At 41.6% G+C, this 21,961-nt stretch overlaps 1 protein-coding gene across 1 annotated transcript; it reads left to right on the top strand.

Moving 5' to 3' along the window:
• Positions 1-215: 215 nt before the first annotated feature.
• LOC138976714 (uncharacterized) lies at positions 216-21,105 on the top strand. Its single transcript, XM_070349586.1, has 7 exons — positions 216-504; positions 4,986-5,122; positions 7,307-8,663; positions 9,124-9,223; positions 11,510-11,569; positions 13,961-14,151; positions 15,609-21,105. The coding sequence occupies exons 2-7, from the start codon at positions 4,999-5,001 to the stop codon at positions 15,817-15,819; spliced, it is 2,043 nt and encodes a 680-aa protein (XP_070205687.1). The 5' UTR covers positions 216-504; positions 4,986-4,998; the 3' UTR covers positions 15,820-21,105.
• Positions 21,106-21,961: the final 856 nt, after the last annotated feature.

The raw sequence follows: 21,961 nt of genomic DNA, 5'->3' as shown, positions 1-21,961 counted from the left end.
TATCTATATTCTTTTATTTGAGAAAAAAGAACGTTCAGATAAGATAAACGGCTTGCGCTTTGTTAATCTCTCACTTCCGGTGTGTACTGCGCAGACGCTGTCACTTCTTATCGATTTGGCAAGCGATTCACAGAGCGCGGCGCGCTGTGCACCGCAGCGATATTGTATGGTAAACGCAGGTGAAAGAGTGAGAGAGAGAGAATGGTGCTCTGTTTTATTTCTCAAATAGATCAGATAGGTGTAGCTGTTGTAATATTTGCGATTGTGAAGAAAATGTAACAGCAGAATACATCGCGCGTCGTGAATCGTAGCGTTCCTCGAAGCGCCGCGCGTCGTAAATCGCAACGCTGCACAACGCGCCGCGCGTCGTGAATCCACTTCGTGCCGATTTGTCCAATCAGCTCGTAGTTAACATCGCCTTATGGCTTTCAAACATTTCCAAGGCCACATTTGAAATTTCTACAGAAACAGGGGTTCTTGCTGTTGACATTTTGTTCTGAGGAGGTTGGTAACAGATCAGTGCGTAAACACAGCAATTATCATGTATGCTCAGTATTGAAAGGCCTTTTGAGTTTCTGTGCATTTTTAACTCTTTTAATTTTGTGTGTTCTTTTACAGGATTTTTAGTCCCCAAAACTGCAAAAGATTGAAAAGTAGTGTAGGCCCAAAGTAGAGCACTGTCAGACTGTGCCTGTGGGCCGTGTTGAACAAACTCGCCGATGATTTCATTTCTGGTCGTTTTGAATCTTACTCAGTGACTGTCCCGTGTTAATCTAGATCGATAGCTCAACGCATTTCGATGGCCAGCTAATGGGTATGGGTTAAAGGAGCCTTGAGGGTGTCACGATTTCATCTTTCGCCTGTGTACATATTTCCCCCTCGATAAGACTGAAATGTTTTTTTCCTGGTAAAATTAAGAAGTGAAATTATTTATGGACGAAAAGCATGTCAGTTTCATGCATGTGAAGAAAATTGGTGGTGAAATGTAATAGATTTCACCCCCAAAATCGATTTATTCGAAAACACGTGTACCGAGTGGTTACGTCCCTTGAGTAAGAAGGTAAACATTTTAGGATGAATCAAATTTCTAAGTTAAATAAAAAAAAATTGGTTGGACAAATTTGGCCCCATGAATGTAAGGTACACAAGGTCGCTCATCAGTACTATCGAAGGGTGGTTTTTTGTTCTGTGTAGAGTTTATACTAACTAGATCAACGAGGCCGAGAATCGAAATATCACCACGGCGAAAGATGAAAAGGGCACTGTGCTCTTCAGTTCATCCAAACTCCAAGCAAAACGATGATCGGGGACCACCGATGATAAAACGAGGCTGATGCGAAAGCGTCTGATTCTCTGACTGTCACCGTCAGTGTGTACTTGACCAGATGAGATCTTGCCACAGTAACTCTGACTTGACAAGTCACAAGTACAGCGCCAGAAAGCTGTAGACACGTTTTATTTTCCATTAGCATTGCAAGGTAGATTTAATGGTGTATTGAGGTTTATTCGCTAGACTTCGTTATAATGTTGGAGTTTGACCAAAAGCTGCGGGTGCAGGCTTTTCAATTATTATTTAGGGGGGGGGGGGGGGGGGGGGGGGCATTAGTACATGTACATTATTTTTTCTGGAAGTGGAAGTGACATCACATTCAAAGAAGAGGAAACATGTCCCATTTGTAGTGCCAAAAATCAAACCAGAGAACTTTATTAAAATGAGACTGTGCCAAAAGGTGACGTTTTCATGTCAGTATGTCCCAAATGACATCACCAGTACATTTTTCATTCTATCTAATCTGTTTTCGTTCTATTTTTTCTAATAACATGCGTTAACAATTGATTGCCAACTGGAATGGAAGAGCACAAAAAGTGTAACTTGATATGTAGTTTCTCTAGAGGGAAAAACATCTTCCACTTTCATGTCAGTGTGTCCCATGCAACATACATTTGCCAAACAGCTATGTGCAAGTAGATTATTTGTTAGTGGTATAGAAAATACTGATCAACAATTAAAGTCAGTTTTCACATTCATTTTCTACTTATTTCTTATTTGTTTATTCTGTTGGCAATGGTGAAATGTCAGCAATCGTGTGTCATTCGGGACAGTAGACATGACACCTGACCTTTTGGCACAGTCTCAAATATATCAGTCATGCAACTTTGCGGGGGGGGGGGGGGGGGGGGGGGGGGAGTTACAGTTACATTGGGAGTAAATCAGGCCGTGGAAGTGAGATCAAGGTTCAAATACTGAAGGAGAGTTAACCTGTTAAGACTCATTCTGCGTGCAGACACACATAGCTAACTAAATCTGAAGATTGCCTGTGTAACTGTAACAATGTTACAATATCTTTTCTCCTGAGACCATTTTTGAGTCACTTGAGAAAAAGTGACTATGTAATCGGTCAGTGTTAGTCTGTCCGGCCGGCCGTCCGTAGACACCACCTTAACGTTGGACTTTTCTCGGAAACTATCAAAGCGATCGGGCTCATATTTTGTTTAGTCGTGACCTCCAATGACCTCTACACTTTAACGATGGTTTCGTTGACCTTTGACCTTTTTCAAGGTCACAGGTCAGCGTCAAAGGAAAAATTAGACATTTTATATCTTTGACAGGAAACTATCAAAGCGATCGGGCTCATATTTTGTTTAGTCGTGACCTCCAATGACCTCTACACTTTAACGATGGTTTCGTTGACCTTTGACCTTTTTCAAGGTCACAGCAGGCATGGGAATTGTCCGCCGAAAGGCAAATTTCCGCCGAATTAATTTTTTGTTCCGCCGAAAAAGCAGAAGTTTCCGCCGGAAAAAAAATGGAGAAGGCAAAAATGGTTCTAAAAACTGAATTAAATGGCAAACTTAGAGCTAAGATAACACCAAATAGCACCATTTGGGTTCTTTGGAGAGAAAAACATTCCCGGGGTGCATGCCCCCGGACCCCCCTAGTAAGGCTAGGTGCTTCGCGCCGTCGACTTTGTTATAACTTAAAATTTTCAGCCTTTTTTACAATTTTTAATTCCCATGCCTGCACAGGTCAGCGTCAAAGGAAAAATTAGACATTTTATATCTTTGACAAAGTTCATTGGATGTGATTGAAACTTTGTAGGATTATTCTTTACATCAAAGTATTTACATCTGTAGCCTTTTACGAACGTTATCAGAAAAACAAGGGAGATAACTAGCCTTTTCTGTTCGGCAACACACAACTTAACGTTGGGCTTTTCTCGGAAACTATAAAAGTGACCGGGCTCAAATTTTATGTGAACGTGACTCATTGTGTTGTGAATAGCAATTTCTTCCTGTCCATCTGATGCCTCATATAATATTCAGAACTGCGAAAGTGACTCGATCGAGCGTTTGCTCTTCTTGTTTTCACCAGCGGTCAGTCTCGCTTAAACTTCACATTGCCCCCCACCCTCCCTTCCCAAGTACTGATGCTCGATTTTTGGTAGTGCTACTTTTGCAATCATGGTGTCTATTTTGTTCCGCTAAAAAAATGTATTTTGGATCAAAATAGAAATTACCATCATTACAAAAAACCCTTCCATGATTCAAGGGAAGTATATCTACTCAAACACGTTTTCAAAGTAATTTTAGGGTAAAACCTATCAAATTTCGCCACGAATTTCCTTCAATTGACAGAAACTGACATGCTTTTCTTTCTCAAGTCAAATAAGTCGCCAATAAGTGTACCGCTTAGGGGGTATATTCGATGTGGAGCTTATGGGGGATCAACAAGGCCGATGAGAAAAATTATATTGTTTCAATCCTGAAAGTCCAAGAAATGCTGTACTCGCCTTTGGCTAGTGATTTAAAAAAAATTTACTAGCCAGAGAGCAAACTTTACTAGCTAAATGAACAATTTGTTTCAGCAACTTTACTTGCATTTGGCAAGTAGATGAACATTTCTACTCGCCAGTTACATGTTTCTATTTGGCATGGCAAGTAAAATACTCGCCAGTTACATGTTTCTATTTGCCATGGCAAGTAAAATACTCGCCAGTTACATGTTTCTGTTTGCCATGGCAAGTAAAATACTCGCCACTTTCAGGCCTGTGTTACACGTGCATTTTTATTTTTACAAAGTTTGGCCTGTACTAACAATGTAGTCAAAGTGCAAGTTCAACTAACATCCCACCTGGTGGACTACCAAGGTAGAACTATGAGGGAGGATATATCTAGTTAAGTCAAATCACTGTGTCAGTGTGTGTGCCGTTCGTTCATTGCAATTTTTCAACAGCCTTGGTGTTATCTGCGCGGAGTGGGAATTTTTATTATGCATTAATTAGTTTCACTGTCAACCTGGAATGTTAGTTTAGCAAATTAGATAAATCCCACTATGTAAGGCCAGAAAATCAAAATGTTGGTTTAGGGTAACCGACTTTATTTTTTCCCCGCCGAACCTAAAAAAAACAACCACCAAACCTTTGGCACATTTTGTGAACCATACCGAGAGACTAAGGGAAAAAACCTTCTTTGAACTCGACTTCAAATTTTAAAAAAAAGCGTACCTACCAACCCTAATTTTTTGGGTCACGTTACCCTAAACCAACATTTTGTTTGTTGCCTAACAAAATCAGTAAAAATGTTGATTTGGGGTATGTGTCGAAGTGGGGGGGGATGGTGGTATTGACTAATTGAGGTCTGTCGTTTGGATACTGGAGTGTCACGTGGAAAGCTGGCAAAGGTGCATGCTGAATTTCAGTGCAAAAAGTGATACTAAGTAAGATAGTCACCAGGTGTACTAAGAAAAAGTCCCAATCTTTACGGACAGCATATCCGACAGTCATGCGGTGCTGATTTGTCTGCCAGGGTCGGGTACGCATAAAATGTGAGTGTGATGACAAACGACAGACCTCGATTATCGATAAAGCCTGGATAGATCTGATCTGAGAAGAAAGAAGTGATTTCATTTTCATGCAGAGTGTGGCTTTAAAAGTTTAATGTTTAATTCAGATAGCCATACTTACTCAAGTGACCTATGTCCATAGACTGTCCAGCAGGATGGCTGAAGTGTCGGCCAGAAGCAAGACACCTGTGTCACGCATCACTGACTTCTTTCCCAATGGTGACTGCCCTGGCGCTACGAGCCCATCACCCCGAGCATCCAGTGCAACCAGCGCTACAGGTCAGTTTGGTACTGTTGATTTAAGGCCAAAAAAAAAAAGGTCTGTTTACGGTAACCCGACCGACCCTAGTTTTTAGGCCCAACCCTAATCTTTTTTTTTGGATCGTCTGGGGAAAAAAAACGCATCCAAAATAGAGCTGTTTGCGCTCAAACAGCAGACGACAGAAGGGAGGTAAGCTCAAAGTACTGTTTATAGTTATGTTGGGCAAAAACAGGGATTGATGAGAAGAAATGACCTGTGAAACATCATAGAGAGGGGAGAAGAAAAAAAAAAAAAGCCGACCTACCGACCCTATTTTTTCACCCTATGTTACCGTAAACAGACCTTTTTATTTTTTTGGCCTAATAGCAGTGGTCTCCAGTCTGTACTGTCCCATTTGCCGCTAGTTATCACAGTGTTGTTCTAAGGCTTCGGTCAATGGTGCATTGATTGATTTTCATTTGATTCATTGTTCTGACCCCTTGCAAAAGTCCACCATGGTTTTGACATACATATGTTGTCTTCTGACAGAACTATGTTTTTGAAGCCAGGACATTCAGACAGATTACGATACCTTTACTAGTGCGGGCGGGGATGTAGCTCAGTCGGTTGCGCGCTGGATTTGTATCCAGTTGGCCGCTGTCAGCGTGAGTTCGTCCCCACGTTCGGCGAGAGATTTATTTCTCAGAGTCGACTTTGTGTGAAGACTCGCCTCGGTGTCTGAACACCCCCGTGTGTACTTGCAAGCACAAGACCAAGTGCGCACGAAAAAGATCCTGTAATCCATGTCAGAGTTCGGTGGGTTATAGAAACACGAAAATACCCAGCATGCTTCCTCCGAAAGTGGCGTATGGCTGTCTAAATGGCGGGGTAAAAACTGTCATACACGTAAAAGCCGTGGGAGTTTCAGCCCATGAACGAACAAACATTTACTAGTGCGCTCTGCGCCATTGGCGCATTAAGCGCATTAAATCTAAAAATGTACCATCCCAATTCCCTTCGGTGCGTCAAAGGGCGCATTGACATTACGTACCACTGCGCCACCAAATGTACACTTTACATCGGATTACACGCACACGCACACACACAGATAACACGATATAGCGGCTAATTATCAGATTGCACCATTTTGCATCTTTGGTCAAAACGCGTACATGTCTTTGGGCTTCTTGCCTTCGACTATGTCCCATCGGAATTTGGCTGAGGGGGACAAATGTCCCATTGCTTTTTTCTCCCAGGCTAAACCCTGCCTATTTTCAATCCAATTCCAGTTTAATTTCTGTCATGTGAGTCTGGGAACAACACTGTATGCATTTGATTCTGAACCAAATAAGATGATGGTTATAACTTATACAAAAGGAGTCGTTGTTTTTTTGTCTATGTGGCTTTGCTGCACAAACCTTTTGAAAATGGTGATTTTGACTTGCAGGGTAAGTTGATTTCATCTTCCGCAAGAAGAGTGGGCTAATCAGTAGCATTTGCAAGGTTGAAGGATGTTCTGAATAATTTTGTTATTAGGCACACACAAAAAATAGGTGTGGTTAAGGTAACATAGCCAAAAACAATAGGGTAGGAAGGTAGGCAATCACTTTTTTTTTTAAACTTTTTTTCTTAATAGCAGAGCAACCAAGCGTGTAGCACTCGCAACTGAAGAAGATGCCGCCATTTTTGTCATGGCAAGCGTCTGTTGGGCCTTTTTAGTAGAAGGAGTTATTTCCCTTGCATCGTCTGTCGTCTGCATGACGACTCGAGCACTTTCGCTTTCATTGCGTTTTCTGCACTTGTTTTCATTTTCGTTGTTGTTGACAAATGTAATAAAAAGTTATAGGGTCGGCCCCTAAAAATAGGGTAGGTCGGGTTACCGTAACCACACCTATTTTTTTTTTTAGGCCTTAGCGTTGCTTTAAAGTGTGTGTTGAAATGCAGACAACCGTATGAATGTCTTCCACAACTAAGGTCTATTTGTAAATCTGTGCACACTGCGTTTCATGTGATGTGGGTAATTCAAGTCAGAAACTTTGTAAGTTTCGTTTTTCTGTGTGCTGCACAAACTGTGCAGGAATAGGCGTGTGATCATTGAGTGCATGTGCATGATGTACTAGAAGTAGAACTTAGAAGTAGTTTTCAAGTGCTGTTAACACTAGCTGGAAAAGAAGAAACTTTGAAGCGGACACAGCTGATGACCTTATGGTGGTGGATTTCAGGCGACGACCTTGAATCTGAAAGCAGGATGACCCCAGTACCGGATTCTGCCGTTGAGACTTGTCAGACGAAACACCTGAGGGAAAGAGGTGATGAGTGCGAAGCTAGTGAAAGCGATGAAGGCTACGAGAGTGGCGTGACAAGCTCACAAGAGAGTAAGTGTGAGGCTGAGGGAGACGTGTGTTTCTCTGCTTGTTCAACACATGTCAGTGGTGGAGACAGAGACAGCAAGGAGCAGGTCTTGTCAGAACACAGCTATCATTTCTGTGGAGATGACTCATCAGTGGAGTACATTACCATCTCAGATGATGAGGATGATATGCAGGATGTTTGCATTGTTGAGGACTGCAGTGTTGAAATTCAAAGTGAAGATAGTGAAAACTGCTTTTCTGACGGTGACAGTCAAGCCATTAGTTTTCGGCAATCAGGGCAAAACACATCTACAAACCTCTCAGTCTCACTCTCAGGGAGCAAATCACCTGTGACGAGTGCAAGAGTCTGTGCTCTACCTTCAGTTCCTGGCACAACCAAGGTACCGTACCCAGTGACATTACACCCTGCTGCACAACCCAGGCCGTCTTTTCACAACTCTCGGGCTGATCCTGCTGGTGCTAGCTCTGTGCCTTTCCCTGTCAGCTTAGGCCTAGGCGCTGCAGTGCAGAGCCCAGTGGCTCCCCCTGTGTCATTAATCCAACAACAGTCAGTGACTTCTTCTCCCCAGTTTGTGGTGCCCCTCAGCCATGGACTGTCCAGAACCAGCCAGGTGTTTATGCCTGTCAGCGTTGCCGGGCGGCCCGATGGTCCTGTGTATATACCCGTGCCCACTTTAATACATGTCCGTGGACAGAAATCCAACCAGGTGTTCGTGCCGGTCAGTATTCCCGGCCAGTCGTCACCGGTGCTGGTGCCGGTCAACATCAACCTGCAGCCTTCAGCGCACACCGTTCAGCACCGGCAACCCCACACCAAACCCTGCTCAGAGAGCAAGAAAAGACAGAATGGAAACAACCAGCAGAAAGGGAGAAAACAAAACACAGGCAGCACACAGAAGCGGAAAAAAGAAATTGTGGCTGTGAGCAGCGCACAGAGAAGCGCTTCCAAGAAGTGTAAACAGAGTGGCAAACATTTAGCGGACGTAGAGAATGTGCCCCCCCAGTCACACACTGAAATGCTCGGTGGTGTTGCAGGGCCCAAGAAACCACGCAAGCGAGGCGCTAGAACTAAGTCGGCGGCGGCAAAATCTGGCAAAGGTTCTGCTGTGACCACGGATGCCGATGCTACAACGGTTAGCAGTACTGCTGCTGTTCCCACCAAGACGAAAGCTGTTCCCTCCAAGGGCAAACCAGCTGCCAAGGCTAGGTGAGTTGGTCTTTGTTGGTGGTTGTTTTCATTTTATGCTTCTTGTGAGTTTGTTTGTGTTCTGTGTGTGTGTGTCGGTCTGTCTGTCTGTCTGTCTCTGTGTTGGGTTTTTGTGAATGTGTTTGTGTGTGTGTGTCTGTCAGATGTCACTCTTTGTCCATACATATTTGGTTCTCACAGTCACATTCAGCAAATTTGTTGTTGTCATAGTCAAGCTTCAAGAGAACTTGCCTTACAGTGTTACACTTAAACTGTTGCACTTAAAGTAAATGTGTGTGGGAGAGGAAACTCTAGTTTGTAGTGAAAACAGAATCAACATCAAATTCAAAAGGCTCCTTTTTGCACCTCTCTGTGTAAAATGTATTTCTATTGCTGTCAAAGGGACATGTGAGTGATATTTCTTAAACGCAGAAAAAGTTTGACATGTTGTACAGTGATTTGTGTGTTATGTGGCCAGCAGCAAGGAACCTGAGAATGATGACACCCCCCAGAAACAGATCACCTCCTTCTTCCCCGTGCGGAGAAGCAGCAGACAAGGCATGACCAGCAGACAGCTCAAGGTAAGCTTTCACATCACTATCTTTTAATAGTTGCAGGGCATTCATTATTTTCTTGTTTAAAACTGACACGGAGGCTGAAAATCAGTCATAGCCAAATGAGCCTAGGGCAATAATGACAAGTTAAAGTTATAACAAAAAAACTGAAAGTGTTCACAATTTAAAGTTTGAATTATGCTAAGGCTACAAGTCTGTAAAGTTGATCGTTATCCAGAGATATGCTCAGTTCCACCTGCGACTGAGATTCAGCAGCAGAAGCAATGCTGGGTGTCATGGCAATCTTCATCACCTCCCAAAGTCCATCCAAGAAGAGATGGAGAATATTTACTCACTAAGGGAAGCATTAGCAGACCTGGGAACCCATTCAATTTTGCCGTATTTTGTATGCATTATTGTCCATAATACTATCATTACGGTCAGTGAAAAAAAATATGACGAGAAAAATTCCTAGACTATTTTTCTTCACAAGCGCATCCCGAAGCCGATCCAGTATTTTGACACATGATTACAATTTTTGAGTCACTTGAGAAAAAGTGACTCTATGTAATCGGTCAGTGTTAGTCTGTCCGGCCGGCCGGCCGTCCGGCCGGCCGTCCGTAGACACCACCTTAACGTTGGACTTTTCTCGGAAACTATCAAAGCGATCGGGCTCATATTTTGTTTAGTCGTGACCTCCAATGACCTCTACACTTTAACGATGGTTTCGTTGACCTTTGACCTTTTTCAAGGTCACAGGTCAGCGTCAAAGGAAAAATTAGACATTTTATATCTTTGACAAAGTTCATCGGATGTGATTGAAACTTTGTAGGATTATTCTTTACATCAAAGTATTTACATCTGTAGCCTTTTACGAACGTTATCAGAAAAACAAGGGAGATAACTAGCCTTTTCTGTTCGGCAACACACAACTTAACGTTGGGCTTTTCTCGGAAACTATAAAAGTGACCGGGCTCAAATTTTATGTGCACGTGACTCATTGTGTTGTGAATAGCAATTTCTTCCTGTCCATCTGATGCCTCATATAATATTCAGAACTGCGAAAGTGACTCGATCGAGCGTTTGCTCTTCTTGTTAAACATTGAAAGAAGCATTTGCATGGGTAAAACTTTTCCGCCTCAGGGCGGAAATCTGCCAAATGAAATTGGTCAAATAAGGAATTCCTTATTTTGAAAATATTTTAAAAATTTTTTTTTTAAAAAAGATTTTTTTCGCCACCAATTTGATCTGTTTTCCCCCTAACACAGTGACCGGACATCGCTGAGTCTTTGTTTCACTGGGCGCGCGAATTATCGGACTACAGCTTGGCATTTGTTACCATGTTTAATGTGCAAATTTGTGTGTTTGAGATACCAGGATAGGCCTACTTTTACCCTTAAAAGCCTGATTTTTCGTTTTCTTCCGGGGGGCTTTGCCCCCCTGGGCCCCCTAGCAGGGCGTTGCCCCTGCACCCCACCAGGGCCTGGGCGGCCCCTGGACCCCAGCCTCATTTTCCTTATTTTCAATTCTGATCAGTTTCACCCATGCATTTGTTTTGGTAAACTCCACTGGATAGAGCATAAAAAACTCTTTGGGAAAATGTACAAATATGAAAATCATGCAAAGGTGACATGCGACTCATTCCGTGGTGGAGGGTCACATATTGATATTGTCAGATTTTCTGTTCATGACCTCAGTAGGTTTACCTCCATTTTAAGACTCCTTCCTTTTAAACTTAAAGACCTGATTTTCTCATGTGTTTGGAGAGATGCGGGGTCCACTATTGTTTTGACAGGGCCGGGTAGCTCGGTTGGTAGAACGCTGGACTTGTGATCCTAAGGTCACAGGTTCGAATCCCGGCAGGGAAGGATACGGGTCAACTTTATGTGCAGAATCAGAGACGGTATCCATGTCCTACCCCTGTGTCACCACAGTGGCATGTGAAAGACCTCGGTCATTCTGCCATAAGTGCAGGTGGCTGATAACACCTAAACACGCACACACCTGGGTAGTGCAACTCTGTTGCTGCTAGCTTTCCACTGGGAGGAAGCGACCCGAATTTCCCAGCATTGGGGTAATACAGTCAAACCCTTTTAAGACCGAAAACAAAATGTGAGAAATGTATGTCTTAAAATGAATAAATAGGAGGGAGTCTTATAATGGAGGTAAGTAACACTAACAGAGGTTATGAAGAAACAAAATCTGAAAATAAAGTTTTCAAAGGGGGAAGTCCTAAACTACAGTTAAAATAAAGGTTCTACTGTAGAGTACATGAAATGAAGACTTTTGACTGAGTAATACGTTTTGTTGCAGAGAGCCCGAGAGAAGGAGATGGCAGAAAAGATCAAGACTGGTTGTGAAGATGGACTGGAGGTAATGTTTCTCTCAAAGTCTACGTTGGACAAGTACTCACAGCCGCAATGGCCTAGTAGATAAGGCGCCGGCCTCCTATCCTCTAATACATGTCCGAGTTCAGTAGGTTATAGAAACACAAATTCATCTAGCCCCGAAAGCGGCATACGGCTGCCGAAATGATGTGGGTAAAAACAGTCATAGGCGTAAAAACTCACTCATGCAAAAAAACACAAGTGAACGCGGGAGTTTCACTTTCAACTCATTGACGCAGAAGAAGAAGTTCAAAGAATTTTGTTTGGTTTCCAGTTTCACTCTGCCCATTCTCATCTTGTTTCTGATTGGTGTGTTTGGTGGCCAGTTTCACTCTGCCCATTCTCATCTTGTTTCTGATTGGTGTGTTTGGTGGCCAGTTTCACTCTGCCCATTCTCATCTTGTTTCTGATTGGTGTGTTTGGTGGCCAGTTTCACTCTGCCCATTCTCATCTTGTTTCTGATTGTTGTGTTTGGTGGCCAGTTTCATTCTGCCCATTCTCATCTTGTTTCTGATTGGTGTGTTTGGTGGCCAGTTTCACTCTGCCCATTCTCATCTTGTTTCTGATTGGTGTGTTTGGTGGCCAGTTTCACTCTGCCCATTCTCATCTTGTTTCTGATTGGTGTGTTTGGTGGCCAGTTTCACTCTGCCCATTCTCATCTTGTTTCTGATTGGTGTGTTTGGTGGCCAGTTTCACTCTGCCCATTCTCATCTTGTTTCTGATTGGTGTGTTTGGTGGCCAGTTTCACTCTGCCCATTCTCATCTTGTTTCTGATTGGTGTGTTTGGTGGCCAGTTTCACTCTGCCCATTCTCATCTTGTTTCTGATTGGTGTGTTTGGTGGCCAGTTTCACTCTGCCCATTCTCATCTTGTTTCTGATTGGTGTGTTTGGTGGCCAGTTTCACTCTGCCCATTCTCATCTTGTTTCTGATTGGTGTGTTTGGTGGCCAGTTTCACTCTGCCCATTCTCATCTTGTTTCTGATTGGTGTGTTTGGTGGCCAGTTTCACTCTGCCCATTCTCATCTTGTTTCTGATTGTTGTGTTTGGTAACTTAAGCTAAAAGCTTTGCCAGTGATGATTTGACAAAGAGCCTTATGGTACCCTTCTCTGAATTCTGTGATGTGTAATGATAGGCCTGATGCAAAGTATGTAGACACAAATGCAAATGCTGAGAGACACTGAATATGAATGGTAATGACTTTTGCTTTCAGCCATTTCTTGTCTGTGCTTCTTCTTCCTCGTTATCTATTTCTCTGTGCTGAATTCATTGTTTGGTTACAAAAGCAAGAAAGAAAAAAAACCTGGAATAGAAATGGTGGGGTTAAGTTTCAAAGGCTGTTTTGCCAATAGAACCTGCAAGTGGCCTTTGACAAGGACTTGACGGCTAGCTCTTGAGTTGAACAAACTTTAGAAAAGTACACCTTTCTGAAAGTGGACACTCATTTTTCTCGTTATGCTTTGATTCCAATCATTCCACCCTCTGCAACACTGTTCTTTTTGAAAAGTTCAGCTGTCTTTTAGGTTATGACGTTTCACTTTAGGTACTGTACAAGCAGTTATCTACCTTTGACAAAATTCAGATTTTCCTCCACTGTCTTTGGGGGTGCTGCTGTATCACATAGCTAGAAAAATAAACTTTTTTCAACTTTCAGAAGTTCCACAGGAGAAGAATGGGAGACAATGACATATCAAACACTTTAAAACAGACTTCAGGACAAGACTTTGCTTTGTCTTCTTTCTTTTCTGTTTCATTCTAACCATGAAATCTCCTGATGAATAGACCATATATAGCCACACGTTTTATCTAGATGCCGTAGAATTACAAGAAACAAGTAGATTTTGAAAAGTCTTGCAGGCAAACAGTGCTACTTATCTGCCAGACCTATGTCGTAAGATTTGTCAGTGGGCGGGGATATAGCTTAGTCGGTAGCGCGCTGGATTTGTATCCAGTTGGCCGCTGTCAGCGTGAGTTCGTCCCCACGTTCGGTGAGAGATTTATTTCTCAGAGTCAACTTTGTGTGCAGACTCTCCTCGGTGTCCGAACACCCCCGTGTGTACACGCAAGCACAAGACCAAGTGCGCACGAAAAAGATCCTGTAATCCATGTCAGAGTTCGGTGGGTTATAGAAACACGAAAATACCCAGCATGCTTTCCCCGAAAGCGGCGTATGGCTGCCTAAATGGCGGGGTAAAAACGGTCATACACGTAAAATTCCACTCGTGCAAAAAAAACACGTAGTGTACGTGGGAGTTTCAGCCCACGAACGCAGAAGAAGAAGAAGAAGTAAGGTTTGTCATGATTGTGAACTGTGTGTGTCAGTTTGTTGATCAAGGGCAAAGTTGGCAGGGTCATGATTGTGAACTGTGTATGTTATAGGTTGTTGAGTTTGAGGGCAAGGGTCGCGGGGTGGTGGCCACCAAGTCGTTCGAGAAGGACGACTTTGTGGTGGAGTACTGTGGGGACCTGGTCAACATCACCACCGCCAAGCAGCGCGAACAGCTCTACGAGCGCGACGAGGAGGTCGGCTGTTACATGTACTACTTCAATCACAAGAACAAACAGTACTGGTGAGTGGCTTTTGTTAATTAATAGGTGGTTTGATTAATGCAAGATAAGTGTTGTTCCCAGACACAAAGGACCATAGGTCAGTTGGACCTGGATTCAAATATATTACTGTCAAAATGTCCTTGCCGCAAAATATTATTGTATCAAAACTGTTGGACATCCAACGGTTCGGGCCTGAAATTAAAACAAGTCGCGTAAGGCGAAAATACAATATTTAGTCAAGTAGCTGTCGAACTCACAGAATGAAACTGAACGCAACGCAACGCAGCAAGACCGTATACTCGTAGCATCGTCACTCCACCGCCCGTGGCAAAGGCAGTGCCCGTGGAATTGACAAGAAGAGCGGGGTATTCGTTGCGCTGAGAAGCTGAAGGATAGCACGCTTTTCTGTACCTCTCTTCGTTTTAACTTTCTGAGCGTGTTTTTAATCCAAACATATATCTATATATTTTTGGAATCAGGAACCGACAAGGAATAAGATGAAAGTGTTTTTGAATTGATTTCGAAAAAAAAATTTTGATAATAATTTTTATATATTTAATTTTCAGAGCTTGTTTTTAATCCGAATATAACATATTTATATGTTTTTGGAATCAGCAAATGATGGAGAATAAGATAAACGTAAATTTGGATTGTTTTATAAATTTTTATTTTTTTTTACAATTTTCAGATTTTTAATGACCAAAGTCATTAATTAATTTTTAAGCCACCAAGCTGAAATGCAATACCGAACCCCGGGCTTCGTCGAAGATTACTTGACCAAAATTTCAACCAATTTGGTTGAAAAATGAGGGCGTGACAGTGCCGCCTCAACTTTCACGAAAAGCCGGATATGACGTCATCAAAGACATTTATCAAAAAAATGAAAAAAACGTTCGGGGATTTCATACCCAGGAACTCTCATGTCGAATTTCATAAAGATCGGTCCAGTAGTTTAGTCTGAATCGCTCTACACACACACACACACACACACACACACACACACGCACAGACAGACACACATACACTACGACCCTCGTTTCGATTCCCCCTCGATGTTAAAATATTTAGTCAAAACTTGACTAAATATAAAAAATGGTGCACTCGCCTTTGGCTGTGATTCTGAAAGTGTACTAGAGCAAACTTTACTAGCCACACCAACAATTTGTTTCAGCAACTTAACTCGCATTTGGCGAGTAGATGAACATTTCTACTCGCCAGTTACATGTTTCTACTCGCCACTTTCAGGCCTTCGGTTCGGAGTTGAAATGAGGCATTTGTTTAAAAAAAAAAAGTCTAAATGACCAAAAACCAAGGCTTGGAACAACACTGAGGTAAATGGAAATGTTTCAACCCTTGTTTTCATCCATTGTGTTTTTATGATCCGTCTTGTATTACTTGGGAACCGTAGGTTATTTACAGACTGTCTCATGTATCCTGGTTCCCATGTCTGTATTAAGTTCTTTGCGTGTGTTTGCAGCATTGACGCAACAACTGAGAGCGGGAAGCTCGGTCGACTGCTTAACCACAGTCGAAAAGGAAATTGTCACACCAAAGCCGTCACTGTCGGCGACCGTCCCTACCTAATCCTCGTCGCCTCACAACACATAGAAAAGGGGGAAGAACTGACGTACGACTATGGTGACCGAAGTCAGAAGGCGCTAGAGTCACATCCTTGGCTGAAAGCTTGAGACATTTCTTTCTCTAGTCTGTGTGAGGGAAGAATCTTGTGAGAAATGTGCGGCAATTGCAGTGGTAGACTCAGAGATTGAGGGATTTCTTTCTCCACTACTAGGCTGTGTGAGGGAATGATCTTGTGAGAAAATGTGCGGCAATTGCAGTGGTAGACTGAGAGAACTGTGTTATCACATCCATGGCTGATCTTGTGTGTTGAGAGACGTGGTGAAAATGTGTGAGTCAAGAGCGTTTCAGTGACGTCTGCAGCTTTGGTTGAGTGAATTCTCTTTCCTAGTCCATGAGGATTTAAGGAAGTGGATCTTGTGTTGTGAGATAGAGAGAAAATGTGAGAGTCATGAGCAGTATGGTCGCATCCATGATTTAGGTAGAGTGATTTCTCTTTCCTAGTCTGTTGGTCAGAAGGGAGACAATCTTATGTTGTAAGCAATGTGTGTCAGGGAAGCTGCATTTTATGCTCTAGTGGATGATTATCGTGTTACGGGAAAATTGGTACCAGAAAGATGCATTTAATGCTTGAGTGGATGATTCTTTTGTTGTGGGAAATTGAGAAAATACGTGCCAGGAAGCTGCATTTTATGCTTAGGCCACACAAAAAAAATTGTCTGTTTCTGGTCACCCGACCGACCCTAAATTTCGGCGCCGACCCTAAACTTTTTTTTTCCAAACTCAAAAAATTTTCCCATTTGTCCAAGCTCAAGATGTAAGATGTCTCAAGTCTTCTTTTCTGTTTCATCATGGAAATATCAGACCAGGTAAACAAAGAAAAACATGTCATACTCTTTCAGTCTTTGTCACAGATTTGTAAATGTGTTGAGTGTCTTGTCTCTATGTATAGTGAATCCAGTCTCTTTGCGCGATTTTTGAGTCACTTGAGAAAAAGTGACTCTATGTAATCGGTCAGTGTTAGTCTGTCCGTAGACACCACCTTAACGTTGGACTTTTCTCGGAAACTATCAAAGCGATCGGGCTCATATTTTGTTTAGTCGTGACCTCCAATGACCTCTACACTTTAACGATGGTTTCGTTGACCTTTGACCTTTTTCAAGGTCACAGGTCAGCGTCAAAGGAAAAATTAGACATTTTATATCTACCTACCTACCCTATTTTTTTTAGCCATGTTACCAGAAACAGACAATTTTTTTTTTTTTTGTGCCTTATGTGGATAATAATTGTGTTGCAGGAAAATGGGTGCCAGAAAGCTACATTTTATGCTTGTGAGAATGATTCTTTTGTTGTGGAAAAATGAGTGCCTGTCATGTAGCTCCAGTCACATTCATAACTTCATGAAGTGTGGTCTTGTGAGAGAAGGAGACGTCACATGACAGGTCACATGACAGGTCACATGACAGGACACCTGGTTTTGTGTTTGGATGGGAGATTTTGCGATGAGACATCAGACTTCATTACAACAATGCTCAATACACTATGAGCATTTCTTGGCTTGATATATATACAAGTACAAAGCTGTCACCCAATTTCTCTTCCTTGCTCAGACACAAACACACACTTGTACACACTCTACATTATACTGCGTTCAGTGTGAGTATATGTCAGACATGGTGCGGGAAATCTGATTTGTACTCTGCAAAGATGAAATCCTTCTGGTAATCCAAAAAAGTGAGAGAGAGAGAGTGTGTGTGTTTGTGTTTGCGTTAGAATGAGATAAAGTGTTTTGCCAGAGTGAAAAATATCTTGTCGAAATTACAAGCTCTGGAACTTACTCCATTACTCTTGGACTCATTGACAATGAAATGATGTGTTTGGAAGCAAAATTCTCAGTTTAGAGACAGCACTTTTGATTGGTTGTAAATTATCAGTATTTAGCGTATATTTGTGTGTGTGCTTTTGCATGAAAACCATTCTCTCATCATATTTATCTGTATCTTATCATATCTATTATCTTTGTTCTTTTCATGTGCAGGATGTGCGTGTATTCACTGTCTCAAAAAAACACTGTTATTGTAGTTTGTATATAAGTTTTATTCTTTTCATTGTGCTTTATCATCATAAACCTCAGTCTTCCAGTTTCATGCATGTCATTTGTGCAGTTTTCATGAGCCTCCATACTCGGACACTTTGTCAGTTTCATGCATGTCATTTGTGCAGTTTTCATGAGCCTCCATACTCGGACACTTTGTCAGTTTCATGCATGTCATTTGTGCAGTTTTCATGAGCCTCCATACTCTGACACTTTGTCAGTTTCATGCATGTCATTTGTGCAGTTTTCATGAGCCTCCATACTCGGACACTTTGTCAGTTTCATGCATGTCATTTGTGCAGTTTTCATGAGCCTCCATACTCGGACACTTTGTCAGTTTCATGCATGTCATTTGTGCAGTTTTCATGAGCCTCCATACTCGGACACTTTGTCAGTTTCATGCATGTCATTTGTGCAGTTTTCATGAGCCTCCATACTCGGACACTTTGTCAGTTTCATGCATGTCATTTGTGCAGTTTTCATGAGCCTCCATACTCGGACACTTTGTCAGTTTCATGCATGTCATTTGTGCAGTTTTCATGAGCCTCCATACTCGGACACTTTGTCAGTTTCATGCATGTCATTTGTGCAGTTTTCATGAGCCTCCATACTCGGACACTTTGTCAGTTTCATGCATGTCATTTGTGCAGTTTTCATGAGCCTCCATACTCGGACACTTTGTCAGTTTCATGCATGTCATTTGTGCAGTTTTCATGAGCCTCCATACTCGGACACTTTGTCAGTTTCATGCATGTCATTTGTGCAGTTTTCATGAGCCTCCATACTCGGACACTTTGTCAGTTTCATGCATGTCATTTGTGCAGTTTTCATGAGCCTCCATACTCGGACACTTTGTCAGTTTCATGCATGTCATTTGTGCAGTTTTCATGAGCCTCCATACTCGGACACTTTGTCAGTTTCATGCATGTCATTTGTGCAGTTTTCATGAGCCTCCATACTCGGACACTTTGTCAGTTTCATGCATGTCATTTGTGCAGTTTTCATGAGCCTCCATACTCGGACACTTTGTCAGTTTTATGCATGACACTGACAGTATGATACACAGTGTGTTTGAAAAACCTGTTCATTATCGCTTACCTCAAGTGTGTAGTGTTTCACACCAGTTAAGTCTGACGTACAGTACCTTACTGAGCCAGAAAATCAAAACGCGCTGAGAACAGATTTGTGTGTATGCGTAAGTTATTGCATACACAGACCTGGAAACCTATACCATTTCGCTGTATTTTGTACACCTAATTGTCGAAAATATGATCAGAACGGTGGGTGGATAATAAATATGATCAACAAAATTCCGAGACTGCTTCTTTTCACAAGCGCATCCTGAAACTGATCCAGTATTTTGGTTGTTTGAATGCTGTGTGGGGAACAAACATTTTTCTGAAAATACGCCAAGTTTCTTTGAGAATACTCCTGGTGCATATGGGGTTTGCAGGTCTGCATGCAGTGTTTTCAGGGGGGCATAACACTTTTCCAAAACTACATTTACCTGTTATCGCCAACCTGCGAGTGTGGCATACAAATAAGTTGCACAGTATTTTTTGGTTTTCATTGCATCAGAAAATGTCGCTCAGTAAAAAATTATATGAATTGCGTGTTATGCCGATGAAATAATGTTGAAATGAAAGGGACGAGGATAGCGTGACAAGGTTTTGTATGTGTTGTCAACAGTTGTTTTTAAGCCTGCTTAATTTAAGATGTGCAAAACCTGTTTCTTGATCATTGATGAAAATGCTTTTTGACTCACCTCAGTAATTGGTGAGTATTAGGATTCATATGCTTCCCTTGCCAAAACCTAGCGTCTTGATCAAATTTATCTTTGAATCCGTGACATTGTGTGGCATGACGGACTATTTTTTTGTGGCTGTCAACAGCCACAGAAGCCTGATTAAGATGTGCGAAACTTGTTCTCTTGTGAAAAACGCTCAAAGAGTGCATGACATTGACAGTGACCTGGTTGTCATCCCAAGGTTTTGTGTGTATTGTTAACAATTTTACAAAAGTCCGCTCTAAGTTGCGTCAAAGTTGCTGTTCAGTTTGAAACCATCTTTCAAGAGTTACATTTTTACTTGTTCTGCATACCAAAGGAGTTTGTATTATTTTCTAGAGTACTTGTGATTTTAACATGTTTTCATGTTTTATTGGTGAATGAATTGAAATCTCTAAGGGGAAGTTATTCTGAGAATGTGCAAGAGGTGATTAGTCAAAAAGCATACTTTTGCAGTTTTAGCTCCTTCAGTATCAAAATATGAAGAACACATTTTATCTAATTAAATGTTTGTATGGTGTGTGAACAAAGCTTGACAGATAAAGTTGTGCCGTTTTTTTTAGAGGATAGATGCAAAGAACAAATCTTTTATTCATTACTTTTGTAGTACGGCATTTTTTTATTATTTATTTGAAGAGCATGCCATGCACATACACAAATCTCAAATGAAATGAACAAATCTGCCACAAATTTCGGTTCCTCAGTTTTTCTGTAATACTATGGTAGCAATGTACTGTTTGTTAGGGTTAGTTTGAGAAAAGAAAGTAAAGATAATGTTAATTACAAGTGCCTGTTTTTGGGGGTACATATTGCAATGCAGGCATTGATGCAATTGATCCAACCTCTCTGGTATTAGTGAGTAAATTTGAAGAAAAAAACACAGCCTTGGTGTTAAGGCAACAAAAAAAAATAGGTGTGGTTACGGTAACATAGCCAAAAAAAATAGGGTAGGTAGGTAGGCAATCACTTTTTTTTTTTTTTTTACTTTTTTTTCTAATGTGTACAAATTAAACCTGCTTGACAGGGAAATAAGTGTGCGACACAGGCGCTTTCGCTTTCATTGCGTTTTTTCACTCGTTTTTTTTTTTTTTTTTTGACAAATGTAATAAAAAGTTATAGGATCGGCCCCTAAAAATAGGGTAGGTCGGGTTACCGTAACCACACCTATTTTTTTTTTAGTCCTAATCACTTAGGGGAATTCTTTCTGACTCAAACTTCACCTAGATCCTCGGGAAGTCAAATATTTCTCTTTATTGAGTAGAGTGATTGTAAAAAAAATTGAAAGTGTATGCTGTTTTGCTATAATAAAAAACATTGAAAGTGTGGGTACCCTTTTTTGAATGTTGAAAACTGTATCAGTTTTCCCTTGTATTTTACTTGACATGCGTAGTTGTAGTTTAATAGTTGATTAATTGTGACAAGTTTTAGAATGTGTGTGAAAGCGTGCCTTCAGTGCCATTTTTGCCTGCTTAGGTGCTCAACTGGAAGAAATAAAGTGCAAGGTGACTGATACAACGGTGTGGTTGTTTGATTTATGCTCCATGATACAACGGTGTGGTTGTTTGATTTATGCTCCATGATACAACGGTGTGGTTGTTTGATTTATGCCCAATGTCTGTTTACCTGTCTCTTTTGCACATGAACACAAACGTGCTTGCAGCAAAGATCTTGTATGCTACGCTAAGATGTTTCACCGCCTCTTACAGCCCTTTTGGAAACGCGCGGTAGCGGCGCTCCGCTCTTATCGCAAAAGTGTCCTTATCGTTGGCTGAGCCAGGCAGAGAGCTATGCGCGCTAACTATTTATTTAGATTGTTTAAATGGCATTATTTACAAACACGCGGCGTAGTGTCAAGACTGTTAATGAGAAGGGTTATTGCAATATAAATGGACGCTATTTCCTTACAAAAATACACTTTCAAAGATAACAAAATGTACTTACATCAGTATGTTTGCTGGATCGTTCGACTTCGAGGCAACATTCACGCAGTGACTTACACATGATATATATCATAAACAGGTAGAACTGTCTCACAAGAAAAAGACAGGGAGAGTAAACTGGTCAGACAATTTTAGATTTTAGATTGAATTAGAACAATGTGTAGTTCACTGAAATTGTCTGGCTTTGAAGTTCTGGGTTAGGTTTTTATCATTGTTTCTGACCTATGACAATTCACTTGTCTCAGTCAGTTGCAGTCAAGAGTATTGTCACAGAGATTGTCAATTTTAACAGCAACAGAGACGTCACAAACCAGTATTGAGGGAAGCAACACCTGTGGATTATAGAGTTCTGTTTGTGATGGGGTCTAGCGGCTTTTGTCTGTCTGTATGTTCTGGCATTTGAGAAGCCACAACAGATAATATAGGGCTAA

Source organism: Littorina saxatilis, linkage group LG9 (genome assembly GCF_037325665.1).
Source record: "Littorina saxatilis isolate snail1 linkage group LG9, US_GU_Lsax_2.0, whole genome shotgun sequence".
Classification (NCBI taxonomy): domain Eukaryota; kingdom Metazoa; phylum Mollusca; class Gastropoda; order Littorinimorpha; family Littorinidae; genus Littorina; species Littorina saxatilis.
The sequence above is the reverse complement of the archived record's forward strand: the minus strand, read 5'-3'. Positions and strand labels throughout refer to the sequence as shown.